General features: G+C 35.1%; 4 protein-coding genes and 1 long non-coding RNA gene across 13 annotated transcripts; 3 read left to right on the top strand and 2 right to left on the bottom strand.

The window, feature by feature from the left end:
* The first annotated feature begins 175 nt into the window (after positions 1 to 175).
* On the top strand, positions 176 to 2,077 carry LOC124303709 (importin subunit alpha-2). The gene is made up of 6 exons (XM_046761265.1): positions 176 to 415; positions 535 to 747; positions 845 to 1,026; positions 1,205 to 1,397; positions 1,516 to 1,687; positions 1,816 to 2,077. Exons 1-6 carry the CDS (start codon positions 176 to 178, stop codon positions 1,923 to 1,925), a joined length of 1,110 nt encoding a protein of 369 aa, XP_046617221.1. The 3' UTR covers positions 1,926 to 2,077.
* Positions 1,517 to 8,921, bottom strand: LOC124303715 (group 3 secretory phospholipase A2). Of its 8 annotated transcripts, XM_046761282.1 has the most exons (7): positions 8,653 to 8,785; positions 4,895 to 5,132; positions 3,302 to 3,516; positions 3,021 to 3,093; positions 2,835 to 2,921; positions 2,518 to 2,742; positions 1,517 to 1,653 (listed from the first exon to the last, which is right to left on the bottom strand). In XM_046761282.1, the coding sequence occupies exons 2-6, from the start codon at positions 5,116 to 5,118 to the stop codon at positions 2,565 to 2,567; spliced, it is 777 nt and encodes a 258-aa protein (XP_046617238.1). In that variant the 5' UTR covers positions 5,119 to 5,132; positions 8,653 to 8,785; the 3' UTR covers positions 1,517 to 1,653; positions 2,518 to 2,564. The 8 variants fall into 8 exon arrangements, with proteins under 8 accessions (XP_046617238.1, XP_046617236.1, XP_046617235.1 ...); XM_046761280.1 differs by lacking the exons at positions 1,517 to 1,653; positions 8,653 to 8,785 and adding an exon at positions 8,788 to 8,921 and having other exon boundaries at positions 2,188 to 2,742; XM_046761279.1 differs by lacking the exon at positions 1,517 to 1,653 and having other exon boundaries at positions 2,188 to 2,742.
* Positions 7,313 to 11,435, top strand: LOC124303708 (uncharacterized). 2 transcript variants are annotated; one of them, XM_046761264.1, is made up of 5 exons: positions 7,313 to 7,589; positions 8,790 to 9,166; positions 9,298 to 9,456; positions 9,532 to 9,889; positions 10,003 to 11,435. In XM_046761264.1, exons 1-5 carry the CDS (start codon positions 7,511 to 7,513, stop codon positions 10,164 to 10,166), a joined length of 1,137 nt encoding a protein of 378 aa, XP_046617220.1. In that variant the 5' UTR covers positions 7,313 to 7,510; the 3' UTR covers positions 10,167 to 11,435. The 2 variants fall into 2 exon arrangements, with proteins under 2 accessions (XP_046617220.1, XP_046617219.1); XM_046761263.1 differs by lacking the exon at positions 7,313 to 7,589 and having other exon boundaries at positions 8,690 to 9,166.
* Positions 10,947 to 17,429, bottom strand: LOC124303703 (amyloid protein-binding protein 2). The gene is made up of 9 exons (XM_046761245.1): positions 16,935 to 17,429; positions 16,239 to 16,352; positions 15,904 to 16,154; positions 15,515 to 15,694; positions 15,149 to 15,404; positions 14,900 to 15,024; positions 14,513 to 14,792; positions 14,224 to 14,389; positions 10,947 to 14,042 (listed from the first exon to the last, which is right to left on the bottom strand). Exons 1-9 carry the CDS (start codon positions 17,076 to 17,078, stop codon positions 13,813 to 13,815), a joined length of 1,746 nt encoding a protein of 581 aa, XP_046617201.1. The 5' UTR covers positions 17,079 to 17,429; the 3' UTR covers positions 10,947 to 13,812.
* On the top strand, positions 17,391 to 20,536 carry LOC124303721 (uncharacterized). Its single transcript, XR_006907963.1, has 3 exons — positions 17,391 to 17,452; positions 17,574 to 17,748; positions 19,560 to 20,536. It is a non-coding gene; the product is annotated as an uncharacterized LOC124303721 (long non-coding RNA).
* The last annotated feature ends 89 nt before the right edge of the window (positions 20,537 to 20,625 follow it).

Here is a 20,625-nt window from a genome sequence, read left to right as displayed (position 1 = left end):
GAGTGGAATCAGGATAGACAACATCAGAACGCCAAATCGCCAAATGACTAACTGAATCGATAAAACAGACTTCGATTATCATATCAAAAAATATTGAAAATTTGACTGTCAAGTGGTTTGACTCCTGCGGACAAAGAACAACAATCTAACAAACTATTCAACTGCTACGTCGAAAATGTCCGAATCAACAACAAATCAAAGAACCGACGCGCTGCGGCAAGAATTGCGCGAGACGTCGTGGATCGAGAGAAAATATCACCGGAGTTTGGAACTGAATAAGAATCGGCCAGCTCTTGGCGAATCAATTCCGAACGAATGTTACACTGAAGAATTTGTCAAATCCAAGGCCCAAATTCTTAAGAAAAAACCATTGCGGCTAAAAGAATACCAACATCTTCAAAATGCGTTTTTACAGGTGACCCACCCAGCGAATATTTCTTCGCTGTCGAACAGATTTCTCACTTTACTACTACCACACTATTAAGCCTCTTTGTCATGATGAAAATCTGGGAACTGGATATATTTTTATTGCAGAGCGAAGAAAACATAAATGCCTTTCTCAGCGTCGATAATGCCCTGCATGCGCTTGTTCGTGAACTATCTGGGTGCAATCCAGACCTGCAGCTTGCTGCGGCAAATTGTTGCTGCAATCTCGCTCTCGGTAATGGTAAAGCTTGCAATGTGTTGGCTAAGGCAGCAGGCCCTTACTTGCTTGCAACGTTGGACAGCCTAAACTACAATCTTATGGTACACAAATTAGGACATTGGCAATGTTCTATGATCTTTTGAATCGAAATTGACATGACGCCTTCTATTTAATTTTGCGTTACCTTTCGTCATTCAGGATATATGCATATGGACAATTGGAAATTTAGCCGCTGGAAGCGAGAAGGCCTTCGAAATAGTTTATGCTCAGGGCTGCTTGAGGCTTTTGATTTCGCTGTTACGAGAATGCGATCTCACCTTGCTGCCCTCTGTCATTTACGCAACAATGCATTGTGTTTATGCTGGCTATGAGCACATTCAGTAAGTTGATGATTTAGAAAACTGCAAAAAATTTTATCCATTTATTTTTGTATTACCAGCCCTGCTGAATGTGCTAAATTAGTCATTTATTGATGAAATATAGAAATCCTGATATACGAAACACACCATCCACAAAACATCAGAGATAATTCGTTATTATGATGTTTGATATTTTCAGAGATTCTGAAATTGTTCATGTAACAAAAGCAATTGTTTGTCGACAAAGTCATTATCATGATCCAAATACACTTTGGTTACTAGCAATATTGTCATCAAAAAGTACATGCGTCGAACATATTTTAATACTACTTTCATCTCTTATTGAATATCTACACAATGCTACCAAGTCTGAGTTTTCTGATGTTGTTCAAGTGAGTATTTTTGGAAGAAATTTCTTATAATAGAAAACAAGATACGTAGCTTCTTCCTATTTTTTCTTCTCTCAACGTTATTCTTATTCTTAAATTCTTATCCAGAATTTTTTTTAAGGTGACAGCCGTTGTTAGAATTCTAGCAAATGTTATTTGCGAGACCACGGGAGAAGCTGTTGATGCTTTATTCAATAACCCAAAGCATACTGAGACGGAAACACAGCTTCTTTTGAATAAATTGTTGATGCAACCTCACCTGCATTTGCAAAAAGAAACACTTTGGCTTATAGGTACTAACAAAAATTTTCATACTACAATTAATACAAATTATGATGATGTAATAAATATATGATAAGCAACTTGGCAGCCTCAACTTCGATGAGTTATTGTCGTTTTTGATTTTGTTTGTTTCATTAAGGAAATCTTTATAATCATCCTTCGCTGCGACATCGTGAACAGGCGCGGAGTTTGATATGTACCTTGTCATCATTACGGCAAGCTGCATTGTCCACAGGAGCATCGTTATAACTTACCCAACTTATCAAGTAACAACAGGATTGAATAAAACATGAAGTTTTTAATTCTTTTCTACCCTTTTACACTTTTGTAAAAGAAAACGTAGATTTTTTATTAGAAATAAATTGTTATGTTTAATAAATAAATTTCTACGTTTTAAAATATCCCTTCGATCTGTCGTAATAAATGTATAGTGCTATAATAATAACTTTCGATACGGGTTTGTAATAAATAATAACTTTGACGTTACTAAAGAAAAACTTGACAATGCATCATTTACTTTTTTATAATTCAATACAACATATTTGAAAAAACTGGTACTTGACTCATTGAACAACAAATTACTTCTTAAATAACACTTATAAATTATATTTGTGCTCAATCTTTCTCTATATATATATATATATATATAGAGAGAGAGTTCACCGGTTCATGTATTTGTAGGTAAATGTGTAGTATTTTTTTTTTACGACAGCCATAAATTTCTGAATTTCTTAAATTCTATTATTCATTAGTTAATTCTAAACACATGATGGGATTTTTTATTTCACCTTCAACGATCGCACTAACATTTCACACTTGGCATAATTGTTTTTTTTCTTACCTTTTAGTTGCAGATGGCAATCAAGCTTTAATAATATGGTCCTCAGCTCAGTAATCCATTTTCACATCTCTGAATCTTCTTTCAGACCCTTGCGGGCTGCTTGGCACATCTTCTAAGCAAGGTACTCTTAAAAAATTGAAATAAATACGTCCCATAACATCGGCCGTTGGATGATAAGATTTCTTTAAACATCGATACAGCATCTCGTCGCAAACGCAATGGGACCTGTGATAAATTAAGTTCAATTCGTAGGTAAGTAGAATTCAAACATTAGAAGTTCTGCTGCATACACTCAATACTGCAATTGAACGACTTACTTAGTATAAATAGAATTATTGGTCAGATTATATCTACTTTTTTGTGCTCTGACTTTTACTGGGCAAAGGTCATGGCTTCGGCAGCACCTGCGTCAGAGGACAGAAATATGTGTTACAAATGCGCTTTCCATTGTACAAATGCGAAATCCATTGTAATGTAGTCGTATAAAAAATAATTTTATTCACCTATCTATTTGAGCCTCACGTCCCAAATCATGATAGTTATCAGCGATATCTCCTGTGCCACACCATTTTGTTCCTGAAATATGTATTTTGGATATTTCTCATTTGAGTAATACTAACGATATACATGAAATAAACTCTGGTGCTATTATGTAAGCCTTTAGCTCTAACTTGAAAGGCGAAAAAATCTAGAAATTCACGATTGCTTTATTATTGCAAACTGAGTTTCTCTTCTATTTTAATACGCATAGCTGATATCCAGTGATATAAGATGTTTCACATACCAGGTAGAATACCAAAAAGCAAACTGAGGGGATTAATGCTGGGTTTATTCGATCTGTTGGTTGCGTCAATCGGTAATGTGGATATTGCATCTTCTTGCATCTCTTCTAAAAGTTCGCATTGACGCATAAGTGTCGTCATTTCATTGAAAGATACTTCTTGTGGTTTAATTTCAGTCGATAAATTCTTCAAAACTTCCATAACTTCGGAAGGTTCACTGCAAAAGCGTTAACCTTTGTCTTTATTTTCACATTTGAATGCTTTTTAAGGCAAAAAAATGTCGAGAAAATAAAATAGTAAAATTTAATATTGTGCGATGGAAAAACCTGTACCGATTCTAACTATTCGAACTTGGATGTTACAGATTCATTGAATGTCCAGTGCAATTTCTTACAGGAAATTTGGAACTATCAAAAAAAAAAAAAAAAAATCGCAATGATCGAATAAAATTATTTTCATTTCAACTTAGTATTCCTTTAGAAGTGATGTTTGTTGTTTTTATCCAAGCTTTATGGTCAGCTCGACAAAATGTAGAGAAAGAATCAATTCAGTCGCTTTTTTATTTGTAAATTCGAGGTAACGCTTATTAGTTTTTTTTTTTTTTTACAGGAACAACTATTCACGGTACTTAAATATAACGCTTGAATTTATACAACCTGTTTACCGCAATTGGTAATCCCCATATGCGGGCATACCCAGTAATTTGAACTGACGTAACGTGTAACACGTTGTGGTAATCAATTTTTTGCGAGCACAATGTATTACTGAACGAATGGACAAAACGATGAAACAAAGGATCGAGGCATATTCCGTGTCGAAAAAAAAAAAATGATCAAAGGTTAATGGAAAGTTAGAGGAAACTACACAAAGAGAGAAGGACGAAAATCATGTGAAAATATCACTTGTTACATTCACTTGCGTCTTTCTTTCCAATAACGATTGCACTCAGTCTAAGATAGTTTGCCAGTGTGTACATTAGAAATTGGGATATTATAAAAATTGATCAACTGAAAATTTGCAGGCATAGAGGAATTCGTCGAGTGAAAGTATGGAAAACTCAACATAATCCACGAGCGTTTGTACAGTGATTTAACAGGATTAACATTGGCTACACAAGAACGCAAGTTGTAGGAAAGTTTCCAAATCTTTCCACGTGAAAATAAACTTCCTGCAAAACCTTTTGAACTGTGAATTTTTCTTTTAAAATTATTAATTTTTCTAACGCTACCCTCGGATATAAATATTAAATTTTTTTCCAAAAGTCACACTTTTCATGAATTTCTCTAAACGTTCGCGGAAACTTTCGTCACAGTATTCAATTATGCATTATAATTCATTTACATTGGGCCAGAATTTTCTGAATAGCTTTTAAACTAGCTGATGAAAAGACTTTTGCCAAAAAAAAAAATTTGAAAAGTCTTCCACGAGAAAAATTGACGGATAAAATTATAGAGAATATCTATAAATCCCTCTGCGGTGTTTCCTTTCACAATCATACGGAGAAAAATTTCGCTACGCAGGGTCAGGATCGAAACCGCGAAATTTTTTTATTACTCAGAGAAGATGTAAGTTGCAAAATACGAAATCGCACTCACTAGACCTCGACGATGTTGCAATTTTCCAGCTGATTGGTGTTGCTGAGATCGATTACGGCGACGGTTTGATCGTGAAAATAAGCCGCCCGCATTTCGTCGTCGGGAAGTCTAGCCTTCGGAACAATTCCGCGAAGACCTTTGTACGTGTTTCTGAATAAAGTCGGCTGTTGCATGGTGACGGAACAACTTCCCAGCAGCAAAATTAATTGCACAGATAATCCCATCTTGTTTACAGCTTCTGCGAAATTCACATGAGAATTGTTATTTCCGACCGATTAAAAATTTTCAAATACAAAAATGATTGGAACATTTCGCGATTATCGCTGCATGATTGATTCGTTTATATAATATTCCATCAAATTGCGTGACAGGAAAATTATGCAAGCTGCGATTACATCTACCACAGAATATAATAAACGCGACGCGCATGGAGTTTGGTGTAATTAATCCCTGAATGCGTTTCACGTAATTAGCATACGTTGGCATAACACACTCGATGCTTCGTTTCAACTTTTTTTCACATACATCCCTGCGTTTATTTTCTTTTTCTTTTGTAATTTAAAATTTCACTTTGTTGTTCGAAAATCACTCTCGCACGCAGCGCCTTCGTAATCCGCTCGCTATCACCGATCTTGCGGAATTTTAAACGTGATGTTAATATTTGTCCGATAGTGAGAAAGAACGCATTGCAGATATTTCGTACGATATGAATGATCGATTTTCTCCGTAAAACGTATCCGTATATTATCGATCGAATACCCGTGACCTTTACGATATACACAAACAACGATCCTTGAACCGCATACTGGCAGAAAACTCCATGCTCCCTTAATTTTTGCGCGCCTTATGATCGCGATATTTTACATCGTGCCAAGTATATATTGTGAAGTTTTTTTTAAAACTTTTCCATTCAATTCGAAGCACAAGAATTGAAGTATCTAGTGTATATTACCACATATATTTATTATTCACAAATTTGCAGAAGTAATTTGCTCACCGTCTATTATGTTAGAATTTAACTTTTATATACGTGCATCGTTTAATTTTTTAGCTTCGATATTTATTAAGTTTCGATTTGAAATTTAATTCACGTTCCGTTAACTGGTATTCATGTCGTTTATCTAAAGGTTGAGATATCTGCTGTCAACCGTCGTGCATACACAGTGGCTTTATGCAATTATTTAAGTATCTTTCTAGAGGTCTCGCTTCACACGCATACCGGTAATTTCGAGGACAGGTTTTAATATTTCTAATATCGATCGGGCCGCTTTCACATATTATTTTACATTTATGTTAACATTAAAAGAGAAAGAACACGACGAATCAAATCTCTCTAATTCCAGTTTGCCTTATAATATTCACACTACGATTCATACTTGAATTTATTTATTTACTGCGTCCGTTAAAGTTCGTTTACTAAAATGTGAAAATTAATCCTCTGAAGAATGAATTCGCGAAGAAACCGAAACATCGATAATTGTTAATTTTTTTTTTTTTCTTTTTTTACAGCTAACGAACCGATTGAACCACCAGCGCCGAAGACCACGTGAAACTGTCTCCCACTTTATACGTGCGAATAATCGTATAAGTGAAAGAATATAACAACGGAGTAATATATGTTTCGCTTTGCGGAGTGTTGCGTGTGTATTTTGTCTACCGAATCGAATGGAGCAGCATTCGTATGAGCCAGGCTGACGTTACCTGGTCAATCGAATCGAGATGAATAAATGAATTCTCGCTATACCGGATTGTGGGTCTTCCTCCTCCTCATCCCCCCCTTCGATTTTTCCCTCTTTCTCTCTGTCTCAGTTCCTTCTCAGCTGTCTCGCACTTCTAAATAATGCAGCACTGGAAGTGTACCACATTGTCTGAAAGAGACCCACTTTTACGAAACGAAAGAAAGTGGGACACTGGCGTGTAACATGCCTATCGTGCCGGTGTCCGAGCGCCTGAGCATCAGCACTTTGACCAAGTGACTCTGATCAAATACACACAGTACTTTCAAATCACCAAGTCCAATTTTTATCAAGTTATTTAGCGAAGAAAGGCACTGATTACGGTCAATTACAAACATTAACAATCGCCGGGTAAACCGGGATTACGGTTATAACTCGCTTCGAATATTCAAAAAATTTCAAACTACCCATAATTCAACTTCGCGCGGATTCGATTATCTCCGGTATTTATCGCTGGCGTACGCGAAATATTCAAGAATTGAAATTCAACGGCGGTATATCAAATGTTTCGAAATCCAAGTGAAATGCACACGGTACTTGCCAATCACCAAGTCCAATTTTTGTCAAGTTATTTAGAGGAAGTAGTAACAGAATATTGTCAATTGCAAACATTGACAATCGCCCGGTAAAACGGGATTACGGTTATAACCCGCTTCGAATATTCAAAAATTTTCAAACTACCCATAATTCCACTTCGCGCGGATTCGATTATCTCCGGTATTTATGCTTGCGTACGCAAAATATTCGAAATTTGAATTTCAACGGCGGTTTTTCAAATGTTTCAAAATCTATAAACTCTTCCAAGTAGTTTATCGAAATATATAATGTGTATGTAAACTTGTACCCCGCGATATGAAAATTTTCAAATGCGCCATACCGGATGAGTCCGTTCCAAAATTTTCAAAAGAAAAAAAAAAATAATGCAACGATTTTATCAACAAGAAATATACCTTATACAGGTATGATCACATAATACGTAGATACATACGTTTAATTGTTTTTGAAAATAGCAGTATATAAAATAGAAGAAGTGAGACAGATTGTTGCGATTGCAAAAGCAAAGGGCAATGAATGGCGCCAGCTTCGAGCCATGCCTTTCCGGCCCACGTTTTATTTTTTAAGGGTAAAAAAGAGGTAGAGGTAGATTCCAAGGTAAAATATACGTCGTGTTGGAAGGCGAGTATGTATGGAAAAAAAAATTTGCTGTAAAAAAAAAAAGGGAAACGAGAAACAAACGTCGCCGTAGCCGTACAAATCTTGTTCAATTTGATTGACTTCTGCATTCAAACCTATGTACATTGCCAAGTAAAATACAATAGAAAACAATATATTCACAGAAGCTATAACATGTACACGCGCCTCGTCAAGTTAGTTAAACACCGTCGTCATCATCATCATTTACTTATCATCTCGATTAGAAAGAACGGTGTAGGAAATACGTCTCTATCCATTTCTTACAAATCACTTCTTCATTCATCCAACTTAAGGTATACTGCCACCAAAGTTTCAATTTGTCTCGTATAATATTTAAATCAAAATATCACGTTCGTAAGTAAATGTTACTATAACATATTTTAACCATCAGTTTTTTGAAGATTAACTATTGAAACGAATTAAACAGCATTCATTTTGACAATTGATCAATATCTCTTTTTCCAAGTAGCAGTTTATTGATAATAATCTTAGAAAGTTAGAAGAATTCAACCATTCTTGGTTACTGGACACTGAACATCGTACTTTCTGATATATAAGAAGCTTTAAACTGTAAACTGGAATGGTTTATAGTCATGAGTAGGTCAAGCGTTTCTGCTTCAAGATACACAAGTATTATTTTAAAAATGACGATTATATCTGTGTGGATAAAGAAAAAAAAAAGGATAATTATATTTCAACAAAACTAGTTGACCGTGTGCGTAACAGTGGCGTTAATTACTGAGCAAACTAAAATTATTGTGCAGTGTATCTTCCAAGTATGACGATTACCTCGATATTATCTAATAGAAAATGAGGCATGAAACATACACTGAAAGACAAGAATTCAGGAATCAACTGAAGATACATGGATGAGCTAAATCTGAACTGGTTTTCGGCTTGTAGCAATTTTAATGTACGATTCTCTGCGCAAATATGTATGTTTAATCAATTTGTATCATTCACAGGCGGCAGAAGGGCGTTCGTCGTGTGTAGGATGGAGGGAGCATCGGCCCAGCAACAAATAGAAGCAGCACTCGTCGATACTGAAGTATCCCAAGGGCACCAAGAAGATGAAGTTCCCACCACCTTGCAGGCCGAAGAGCTGACATGCTCGCTTTACATTTCACGGGCTGGCAATAGCCCGAATAGTCAAAATTCCCAGAGTGGTAGCGAGCTGGCAAAAGTGGTCCTGGAAGATGCAATACGCATGGCTGACCCATCCGCTGGATGGCAAGTATCCGAGACTTCGTGCGGTCTCATCGCTGCCTTTGCACGAGAAACCGATGCGGACAAGCTGCTACAGAGAGGAGATCTTGCACGGATATTTGAAGGCCCTGTTCAGGTTTTTAAGAAAATTAATTTACTATAAGAATTTCAATTTGTACAGGGTTGATGATCAAACATGCTTTTTTGCGCACTATGAGTTATTACACTAGATATTTGTTTTATACTGACTTGAACATTGACCCGCAGGTAGCTCGCTTTTCAGCAAGGGATTCTCGGTATCATCAGGCAGTTTTGTTACGAGACGTGCCATGGGCGATTCCACTCCAAGATCTAAGTTCTGCGTTATCAAAGCAAGGCATTGCTGCAGGGAGCGTTGAACGATCTCGTCAATACATCAGAGTTGAGGTAAAATTGAACGTCGAATAGCTGTTGAAAATTCTCCAACAGAAAAATATCAGTGAAATCTTACCGTTCGGATAGGTTCTCAATGCAGGTCATTACGAGCTGCTCTTACGTCAAGGTCTTGATTTTTTTGGAGCTGCTCGATTCAGCGCGGTACCAGAACGGTGGTGGCGAAATGGTGGTTCCGTCGGAGGGGGACCCTCACAGGCAGTCATTGGAGGAACCGCAGCTGGTTGCAACGGAGGCGAATTGCCACCTGCGCAGCAGGGTGACGGAGTATTGCAGTGCTACAGATGCCAGGGTTTCTGGCATGTAGCCGCCAACTGTAGGCATTTGCCAAGATGCGTACGCTGTGGTGAACCGCACAGCGTTGAATTTTGCCCACGTCCACGAAGCAATCCTGTCTGTTGTCATTGTGCAGGCCCTCACCACGCAGGTCAGAGACTATCTGACATATTTCGTGAGCGTGTCTTTCCTCTGTTTATCTTTTTTCAAATACAGATAGAAGTCAATCTACCTACATGTCTGCCACTAATGTCCAACTCATAGGATTCCGTCAGTGTCCAGTCAGGCTGCAACTTTTGAATGCGACCCCAATCAGTATCACGTTAAGTACAACACGGGCAGGAGGGCAATACGGTCTTCAAGCTGTAAGCAAAGCTAGCCTTCCCCAAGAGCAGCAGTCGCAGTCCCAGGTTGCGCCTAGTCCTTAAAATCTGATAACGAATGGTAAATTTGAGTTATCCCATACACCTCATATCCTATCAAATCATTGTAATCTAGGTACATAAATATATTCAAATAATAATAGTAATGGTAAACCAATAATAATAGATGATCAACATTAACAAAGCAATGTCCTCCTCAATAAGTACTAGCCCAAGAATAGATATGCCACGAAGGATATAACAAATTAGAAATTCTCAGAGAATTCTTAACATGACAGTTAATAATACAAATCCACCTATTGTTTCGAGATCTTTTTACGTTTAGCATGACTCTCTACGCTGTTATAAGTCTGAAATTCAATGATAGCTTGTTTTTACACAAGGGTTGCTTGTGCCTTTGTTAACCACAGATATAGAAATTAGCAGTAACAAAGAGGTTGCCTAACACTATTTTATCAAAAACTTAGGCAGCCTTATCAATTTTCAACGAACAAGATAAAACGGACTGTACATTTTTTTAAATATTTATGTGCGATTTCGTTCAAATACATGCAAATATATATATATATTGAATATAACCAAGATGTTCATATTTTCAACATTCAAACAATCCGTCTTGCTGTTGGTAATTCTATAGAGAGTAATTTGACATGCTCAAAATTCTCACAGGGCGCATTTGTCAATTTGAAAATAACTGGGCCTGAAAAAGCGATTTACAAAAGCATAAGCAATTACTGAACTTGCCTCGTAATACATTATCGGAAGTTCTCTGCCTGTGTAAATTTAACTTTTTGCTATCATATACAAAAAAAACGTATACGCACGTATGTACATAATTTGCAATTTTAATATCGTTCGTTATTAATTTACGATTTCTCAGATCGTCCAATACAGTAGAAGTATAGAAATGCTATGAGTAACTAAGACAAGTCATTGTGTAACATAACTTTTGAACATTGATAACAGAGAGAAAAGAGAATATATGAAAGAACATCACGTTAAATTGTAATATCATAACATCTAATATTATAATTCAAATTTGAGTCAAATAGTCACTTATATTAATTCCAAAGAGTGCTGCAAGACAACAATGGTAATTATTATCATAATATATTTCCAACATTTACAACTTTGTATGAATGACTTACGGTTGGAAGTAGTTTGAAATTTGTGTTATCTTTACTTATTTTCTATCATTTGTCTACAGGAATCTTGAATTCATAAGGTATGTAATGATGAATTTTGTTCTCTCTAAACACAAGATCGAAACCAGAAAAAAAAAATTCAAACAACATTTTTGAGAAGTCACGTAAATAAAAAAAAAAAAAAAATGAGGTCGTTCAATAAGTAAAAAAAAGTCACTGAAGTTATCAGAGTAATAAAAAATTTGCGCCCTACTAATTCAAAGTTATCACAAATATAGATATATTTCTACGCTTGGTGATTAATGACTATTTAAGTGTCCCAAAGGATCTCGATAATTTACAACAGAAGAGTAGGTAAGATAACCAAATCATCAGATGAACTAACTTCTCACAGCAATGGCATTTACAATTAGAAGTAATTAGCTGCGATCTCTCCCTTTTTTCTCTCTTGCTTTTTTAATCTGTCATGTGGACGTTACAAATAGAGAAACTATGAACAAATTAAACGTATTGCATCAAATCCCAACTTGTGCAACGTTACATAGCTGATATACATACATATAATACACACAAAAGAAGGCAGTCGAAAATTTACATACATATGGAAAAAATGCTCATACAATTATTAATAAATTTTCCAATTCAAGATCGTTCGCAAGCTGGGATTGTTAAAAAATACGAAAACAATTAGTGCGAGATATGTACGTATTATAAAACAGGAAGTTTTTCGCTGTAAGTATCATAGATATACTCTACAGATGTACAAAAAAATAAAATATTGTATATATGTATACATATTTGTGATGGCACACAGCACGCTATTTTCTTTCTTTGTTTTTTTTTTTTTCCTTTTAAACGCAGATAGAACTTATAGATTAAACATCCGTAATCAAAACTAAATAATAAAATTATCTTTCGACATTTATTTCACTTTTACTTACTATTAAATCGTGCTTTCATTATTGGTATGAGGCCAGAGGCATGTACGTAAAGTTACATTCAAACTGCTACGATTTTGTCTCTGTTATAAAATTATAGCCGCTCCTTTAGTTTGTATATTTAGAGATATAATTATTAGATGCTTTGTGAATCATTTGTTTTTCTTCATAAATAATATGTATAAAGCTGCGCAGATACAGAATTAAATCTGTGAAAGAGGAAGAGTAAGTAAATAGAGAATAAACTATAAACAAAAGTCCATACTTATACTAATTCGGTACCTTTCAAAATATTCTAGAAGATGGAACAACATTAGAGAACCATATCAAAATGCACTATACAGAAGATATGAATTTAATATGTTTCAATGATAAAAGTTATTTTGTTGAAGGCATTTTAAAAACACCTACATTCGCGCAAAAGAAAAAAAAAAGGAAATAAAATGTAAAATTGACTAAGGTTTTTTTTAACCGAGTCTTGAAACTTACGATTTGTTGATTGATTTATGGGTTTCAGAGAAGCATATTCATCGATTATTTAAATGTTGCACAGCAAAACCAACAGGATCATAGTCCATAGTTAGGTTCTGCATAAAATTTTAACAAATGATAAACATAGTTATAAACTTATTAAAAGTATAAATATAACGATCGAAACATGTTATACCGCATGTCGGAGGTTTGAAAAACTATACATGATAAAATTAAAAAGCTTTTCTTCATCTTCAACTTCGTGAAATAAACATCTATTCATTGAAACATTAAGAGTAAATAGATATTTTTCATAGTAATGTGAAACAAGTTTCCACCGAATGAATAAAAAACGTTATGAACTAAATACGAATTCCAAAATAAACTCGTTTTTCATTGTAAAAAATAAGATGTTCAGCGAAAAAAAAAATGTGAAGTAGGAACTTGTACATTTTGTGAATTGCATAGAACTGTTCCATGATGCTTGTAACGGAATGTATTCAAACATAACATAAAAATCAGTTGTTCATGTACCATACCTATATTTAACATTAAAATCAAGTAATTTCAATTTACCTACCAATTCGGTTTTGATGCTCGAGCTAGTGAATACATGTATCTATTGTTTGCTATATACAGGTAAATGATTTTAAATAAAACATTGAGCACGCTGCTTGCGAACGTCTTGAAAACAAAGCTAAAATGTAAAACATTCTAATAATCCAGCATAATAAAAATTTGCTAATTAGCTATTTGTAATCATAATTCAGAAATAAAATATTCATTATTCTATATTTGTGAGAAATACAAGAGTCATTCCAGTATTATTTCGAAAATTTTTCATCTATCAATTTCATTTACGTTCGCTTGCAATGAAAAAAAAAACAGAAAAAAATAATTTTACACTAAACACAATCTGTTAAAATGAGAATTGAATAAATAAATAATTATATTAAATTTTTGAAAAGAAGTGGTCTAACTCTTGTATAATGAAATGCGCTTTTTTCAACAATAATTGTTCAAAACCTGTTCGTAGTGCAACATTTCACAAATTCTGCTTTGGCCTGAATCATACCCTGCTCCAGACTATGGGTAATCGGGCAAATAATTATTGAGTCTGGACACAGAGTATTGGGATCACAGCGAGAAGACTGCCTGGATTACTTCCCTAATTGGTTGAGGTCTTTTTTGCAGGTCAATAGGCGGGTCTTCACACCGAGCGTGATGATCCCTCAAATCCTTCCAATTATTAAAGATGTGTTCATATTCTAATTCCTTTTGGTATTCATTCAACTTCGTATATACGTGCAGCAGTCCGCGATAATCATACTCGAGTCCACTATAGCTTTTCCCGAACAGTTTTAAACCTGAGAATAAGTTGGTTCACATCGAATTATTTTTAATAACAAAACTATTTCTAGAGGGCAGTAAGTGTATAGTTGATCAAATAGTAGCGAGTAACTTTGTATGACTCAGTTCTTCCTCATTTGCAATAAGAAGCTTGGCCAAACAAGTGGACTACATGGATTATTCTTTGAGGCAACTTACTAATAGCTATGCTACGTTGATATAGTTTCTCAGCATCCTCGTATCGGTTCATATGGAAGTTATACAGTGAGGCTAAATGTCCTATGCTCAGCCCAACTTCATAGTCATCGGAACCCAACAGCTCTTCTTTGATGCTAATTGCTTTGAGATGCATTGCTTCCGCTTCCTAAACGAGTAAATATTGTCCGTCAAGTATATGCAGTGTTCTCAACAACTATTTAAAGAAACGGTTCTTTGACGATGAATCATGCTCGGTAATTTTTTGCCAAAATATTAACTCCAGCCTCACCTTAAATTTTCTCATACTTTGATATAATCTTCCCAAGTTGCCGTAGTGTTTAGCTGTTTGTACATTTCTCTCTCCAAAGGCAGTTTTTGCCAATTGGAGGGCAGACAAATGCAAAGACTCTGATTGCAGTAGAAGTTCTTGATCAGAAATGACGCTTGGTCTGTTATCTAGTGCTATCTCTTCTAAAATTAACGCTTTTACTCTTTTCGCACTTGCCAACATCAAGTGTTCAGTAGGTAATAGTTTTTCCATAATGTTAATTGCATTAACAGCGTGATCACTATAACAAGAAAAAATCCTCTCCTCAATATTGTATGGACTGCTAAAAATGCATTCAATAACTTTTTAGAAAACATAAGTTCATTCAATCAGTTTTATTCTACTCACCATGCTTGTTGAAATTTCCCTGAACTGTATTCATGAACGTAAAGTGCGTAAGCCAGATCTTCATATGCAATTGCGACAAGTAGATTTGTTTTTCCAAATATAAGTTTTTTAATCTCGAGAGCAGTCTGAAAAAGAACTATAATATTGTAACTAATTTAACATCAACAGGAATTCGAGTTGAATTTCGTTTTAAAAATTGGACAAAGATTTCCTAGGTCCTCCCGTAAATTTTACGAATATATTTCTCACCTTTTGGACAGATACGCTGTTAATAACGTTATCATAATTCAATAAGTAAAATCCGTAATCTGTTAGAACATCGCTGTACTTTGGATGATCGACATCGAAAAGTTCTCTGGCAAGGTATACAGCTTGTTTGATCAAAATACCAGCTTTCTGAAACTCGCGTTTTACAACACAGGATTTGGCAGCTTGCCTTAAAACATCGATAGTGAAACGTGCCGGAAGAGTTGGGGTTAATTCTTTCAAAGCCTCCATACTCCACCTATAATAAATTATTAAATTTCTGAAGAAATTTCGTTTTCAACAATCAAGTCCAAAATAATTTCATTTGAACATGAATATGTACTCTGATCATTGAGACTTTTTATTTACCTGTATGCCTGATCGTATTCACTTCGATTAAAAAAGAGGACGCTAAACTCTGCGTAAAGAGCGGCATGATTTACTCCATCGTACCCTGCTTCCTTCAACTTGGCGACTACCTCAACGGCTAATTCACGTGTTTCCGCTGCCCCACGAAATTCACAGTAGGTTGCTTGTGCATGTAACAATCTACATTTTTTTACAAAACGATTGACCAACGTCTTTTGATTCATACTTTGTTATTAAAAATTCAATAAAAACTCGAGTGCTTGAAAAAAAAATGTACAAGATTTTGCAGTTCACCTGTATTTATTTTGAGAAATATGTTATTCCAATGCAAATCTTTTTGCGTATTGAATTCATAAAATTAGATAATGTATTCTAAGGTAGTCACTTACTTGTAACAGCAATCCAAGGTAAGGCACCAATTTTTTGGATTTTGCCGAGAATTAATACATAGCTTCTTACAAGCCAATAAAACTTTTTGACTTTCCAAATACCAACCAGCGTCGCTTAGAAAACCTCCCAAAGTAAGTCCTAAGTTGATTATTTTGCTGCATAGTGTTGGATCGTCTTTACCACACAAGCAATATAACTCGTACTTCATTACCAGCTCCTTATTGATCCCTGTATCATGATCCATGAGGGTCTGTAATAAAATTTATAAACAGTTTAAAATTTTCAAGCCATCATGATTATTTATTGATATGAATGTATGCATATGTAATCAAACCTGAAAAATCTGTAGTAGATGAATTCGGCGATTTGTGACCTTGAGTATTCTGGCAAAAGTTTTTAGGTGGCAGAGTTCTGTGCCAAGTAAGCATAGCCGTTTTTCTTTCCATAACTGTAATGATAAGTCGTATAAAATTAAGTGACATTGAGCGTATTTATCAGGCTTATATGGATAAGAATTTATTATTGGCAAAATCAGTGTCTGTGACACCTGAATGCTTCAGCGATGATAACTGACAATCAATCGAATCAAGTTATGGAAATGTAGATCGATCTCGAAGTGCGAACTTTAAGAAATGAGATAAGACTTCGGCTTGGAAGGTTTCGCAAATTTGATATACCACAAAAACTTAGAATACGCTAAGTTTGACGCTGGTTTTCTAGCAATACGAGTTAATATACTGGTTCATAGTGGAAAAGACATCGAACGTATTGTGTGCATGATGAGAATTGCACTGACAAACAGCTGACAATAAGATTAATAATGGAATATTGGATTCTGGTTAACAGACAGCTTGATAAGGGAAAATAAATAATTCACATGTTAAAAGCATATCGGTGGCATATGAATCCGAGTAAAAACGATATATTCTATATTTCTTTTTGTTGTTTTATTATATTCTATAAATTGAATGGTAGCGTATGAAATGGAGGTGTAAAAAAAGAATATGGTCTGCTTGCGTTTGACATTTACCTGATAATAGAGGTCAAACAATACGTTCTCCGGAAGATAGGGGACATATTCTTTGCAGATTGTAAATTTTTCAGCAACCACAGAAACACTCAATTTGTATAAAGTGTCGGTACTGTGCAGTCGTGAATTTTGTCCTTCGGCCATTTTACCACACGGCCTTCGTAACTGACGTTTATCAATGGTTATATGTATGTACACTTAATTAAATATCGTTCCCAACCATGTTCGTCGTACGGATTGCGCACTGGCTATCTTTTTCCAATCATAAAGTACACCAATTTTTTTCTCATCACGGACCAATTGACGAATATCACCGTTCACTAGGCTCAGTGTCAACTTATATCACATCGACCGAGCTAAAATATTGAAGATTGGATCAACGACGTCACAACGAGAAACTGAGGAAAGCACATAGTACACACAATACATGCGTACACCACTATTGCAGCAATGACCAATCTAATAACAGTAGATAGCTGATTGTGTTTTTTTTTCCACTTATTTATTATCGTATGACGGTAAGAACTTGACGTCGAGTGATGCGAGAGTTCGTCTAATCGCGTATAGATAACGCTCGTCACCAAATATGCATCATTCACACTTTCAAAATGCCAACAAATTCAAGATTTTTGTTGTCAGATTTTTCGTCCTCCAAATGCATTTTGTTTCGGATCGCAAACAAGTTAGCTGGAAAGGGAAGAAGGCATTATTGAATATCACTGTACAACCTATCACCAATTATTTGAGGGAAATATTTATCTGAGTCACGTCGGTTTCAAGGTACAGTCATATTATTCCGAGAGTTTCTGTATAGGTATGTGGAACAGTTCGTGCGCCTGGCGCACTGAAAAGGCAACCGGCATTAGTATTAATTATATTCAGGCTGAGCACCGTATTCAAAACGTCACTAATTAGTTGTCAAATTCAAAGCATCGTAGCGCGGTACTCGACCTAAATATGACGGATAGTAATTCCGGTTGCCTTTCTCAGTGCGTCAGGCGCACGAACTGTTCCGCATATACAACAGAAATTCACAGTATAGGAAATTAGTATTATTACCACGCAGGTAAACAAGACAATATCGACTTATAGCTCTGAAATAATGTTAATTCTGGAAATAAGAAGTTTTTGTACACTCATAACGAATTACGTTCTAATTTTTAACGATAAAAAATCACGTGTATGCAAGCATGCCAAAGTAATGAGCAGAAAAATTTCAGCAGCCGGATTAATTTTCGGGCTTTAACAGCGAGTGTGATCACGATAGTGAGAGGAACGAATTAAAAAATCTTAGGATGATGTAACATATTACCATATGGCAGCAGCGTATTGTATTGGTTCAAAAAATACCTATTGCCAACTCGACACGTGCGAGAAAATTTGATGATCATTTATCACAACTGCAGCACTTAGAACTCTGTGATCGAGAAAAATAGGTTTTAAAGATTTTGTTCCAATTTAATAGTTTCCAGAATACTCCACGTGCTGCATTGATGTTTGAAAAGAACCTGGATGGCTGAATGGGCCATTCTGCAGGTAAAAATGTGTGAAATTGTTAAATTTTTCTCCACGAAATACGTGTGCAAATGTGAGAAGGCTATCGCTTACGTCTCTCTCTTAAGTCGCTAGTAATTATTACTTATAATTATTGTCCCTCCAAATGATATATGTAATAGACTTTTCGGATACAAGCAGAATTATATCAATAAAAATAATATTCTTGGTATAATGTATTCCAAATAGAAATTTAATGCATGTGCATTTGTGTCGCGGAGAAGAAGAATTTTAAAGTTGTCACACATGTGGAAAAAGCAAATTTACGAGAATATATAATTAAAAAATGGAAGATCTAATCGAAAAACGCTTTACCACATTATTTTTGGTTTTCAAAGATAAATGCGAACAAAAACAACGTGTCGTGTTTAAACCAATACCAGATCAAAACAATATTTAACGAACTGTATTGGTGCGGTATAATCTATGTCATATCCTCAGGTTAGTGGTTCAACTTTATCTTTTCATGGCGGCACAGATTCTAACAAGAGGTTTTTCGCCGGAGTAAAATGACATCATGATTACGTATTTCGTGATCAGTTACATTTTATAAAGTGATTACGAGAGATTAGTTTTCAAATAAATTTTACTATGATCACGTGATTTCTCATGATTCCTAAGATTTCATATAATTCTTGTAATTGTAAATGATTTCTCATAACTGCGAATGATTACTTTGATGATTAATGATGCAGAATTTTATTTTAATATTACCGATTTCAGTGTGATTTCAACGATTACAAAATGGTTTCGAATAACATTCTTTTATTCTCGAATGACAATATAATGAAGGATGAATATAGGTCTATTAGTTTTCCAACACAGAGATTTAAAAAATGTCTGTGAACTGATAAAAGACCGTGTTATTGTAATGACGGTTCGAAAGCACCCGCGAGGCAAACATTAAATTCAATCTGTTTGTGATATATCTCCAAGTATTACAAATTCGGTGGGAATGAAATTCATTGCATTTAATATTTTATGATAGTCGGTGATTGGTCACGTAATTTTGGTTGTGGTTTTAAATGCGCGGTTAATTGAGTCTACCTCACGGTTATTATCCTGTTTCAGACGAGACTGCAGCCAGTGAATGCAACAAAATGAATAATCGTACCAGTATTGATAGAATATGGATTGGAACAACGAACGGATAAATTTAAATGCCCGGAAATGTATAACATTGAAATACTGTTTGAACGAAACAAGCTTGCAATCCTGAAATGAGTAATATATTCAATCATTTTCGGAGTCAATTACGCAACGATTGACACGCAGGAATTTTCATAAGCTTAACAATAAAAAAGTCGCAGGAACACCGTACCAACTTAATGCCTGTATGTACAGAATTTTGAGGTAGTCTGTACCAATTAATAATATACGTATCATGTGATTCGATTTTCGAAATGCCAACTACAATTTGCGGTCTTCATATTTCCTAGCGCTTTCGCTATATTTTTAACATTACCGCACGGTGGTGATAAAAGAATAATCAAAAATCTTAAATTTCTCTAATTATGACAGAGGTTGTACAGAAAAAATGTGACTAAAAATCCATTTATTTTTTTACATATGGATAAAATTATGAGACGAGAATGAATCAAACTCATTACACATTGCGAATGTAATTTCGAAGAAAAATTTACGCAACAGTGGCTGTTTTCATGTTCAGAGGGTAATTCAAATCACCTGTTAAAATAACGAATTGAACAAACCGTGAGTGCGACACACGTGACGACTTGCTTCATTGCAAAGCTTAGCGATGGATTAAAAACAGAATATAGAAGAATCACGTTATTGCCTAAATTTAAGTATTTATTCAAGTGGTTTGACGAATGCAATGGAACGAGGGAAACAAGACGTTTGGAAAATTTTGTCCCAATTGCAGATAATGCATAAGACGTGAATTGCATTGACGTTTACGTGCAACTGCACTGCTGGTTAAACTATATTGTAATTCAACGATACGATTTTTCAACTTGCACAGATTACCATTCCACTAGACTCAACTTGTGGAGGCTCTCGTTTATTCAGTATTCGAAATGACAATTTTTATTCGGTCACTAGTGAATTAAACAAACAGATACTTAATCCAAGTGTTTACTATTTTGCACACGAACGAAAAATCCGTGTTTATGAA

The sequence above is a fragment of the Neodiprion virginianus genome, chromosome 4, assembly GCF_021901495.1.
Source record: "Neodiprion virginianus isolate iyNeoVirg1 chromosome 4, iyNeoVirg1.1, whole genome shotgun sequence".
NCBI lineage: Eukaryota > Metazoa > Arthropoda > Insecta > Hymenoptera > Diprionidae > Neodiprion > Neodiprion virginianus.
Note: the sequence above shows the minus strand (reverse complement) of the source record. Positions and strands in the feature narration are given on the sequence as shown.

Coding starts and splice junctions, on each gene's coding strand:
- LOC124303715 (XM_046761280.1), bottom strand. CDS start 5,118: ATGGGATTATCTGTGCAATTAATTTTGCTGCTGGGAAGTTGTTCCGTC. Junction 3,094..3,301: donor GCTTTTTGGTATTCTACCTG/GTATGTGAAACA, acceptor TACATATTTCAG/GAACAAAATGGTGTGGCACA. Junction 2,922..3,020: donor CGTGAGGCTCAAATAGATAG/GTGAATAAAATT, acceptor CCTCTGACGCAG/GTGCTGCCGAAGCCATGACC.
- LOC124303709 (XM_046761265.1), top strand. CDS start 176: ATGTCCGAATCAACAACAAATCAAAGAACCGACGCGCTGCGGCAAGAA. Junction 1,027..1,204: donor GCTGGCTATGAGCACATTCA/GTAAGTTGATGA, acceptor TGATATTTTCAG/AGATTCTGAAATTGTTCATG. Junction 1,398..1,515: donor AGTTTTCTGATGTTGTTCAA/GTGAGTATTTTT, acceptor ATTTTTTTTAAG/GTGACAGCCGTTGTTAGAAT.
- LOC124303703 (XM_046761245.1), bottom strand. CDS start 17,078: ATGGCCGAAGGACAAAATTCACGACTGCACAGTACCGACACTTTATAC. Junction 15,025..15,148: donor ACAGCGTATCTGTCCAAAAG/GTGAGAAATATA, acceptor GTTCTTTTTCAG/ACTGCTCTCGAGATTAAAAA. Junction 14,043..14,223: donor TCAACGTAGCATAGCTATTA/GTAAGTTGCCTC, acceptor ACTTATTCTCAG/GTTTAAAACTGTTCGGGAAA.
- LOC124303708 (XM_046761263.1), top strand. CDS start 8,690: ATGGATGAGCTAAATCTGAACTGGTTTTCGGCTTGTAGCAATTTTAAT. Junction 9,167..9,297: donor TATTTGAAGGCCCTGTTCAG/GTTTTTAAGAAA, acceptor ATTGACCCGCAG/GTAGCTCGCTTTTCAGCAAG. Junction 9,457..9,531: donor GTCAATACATCAGAGTTGAG/GTAAAATTGAAC, acceptor CCGTTCGGATAG/GTTCTCAATGCAGGTCATTA.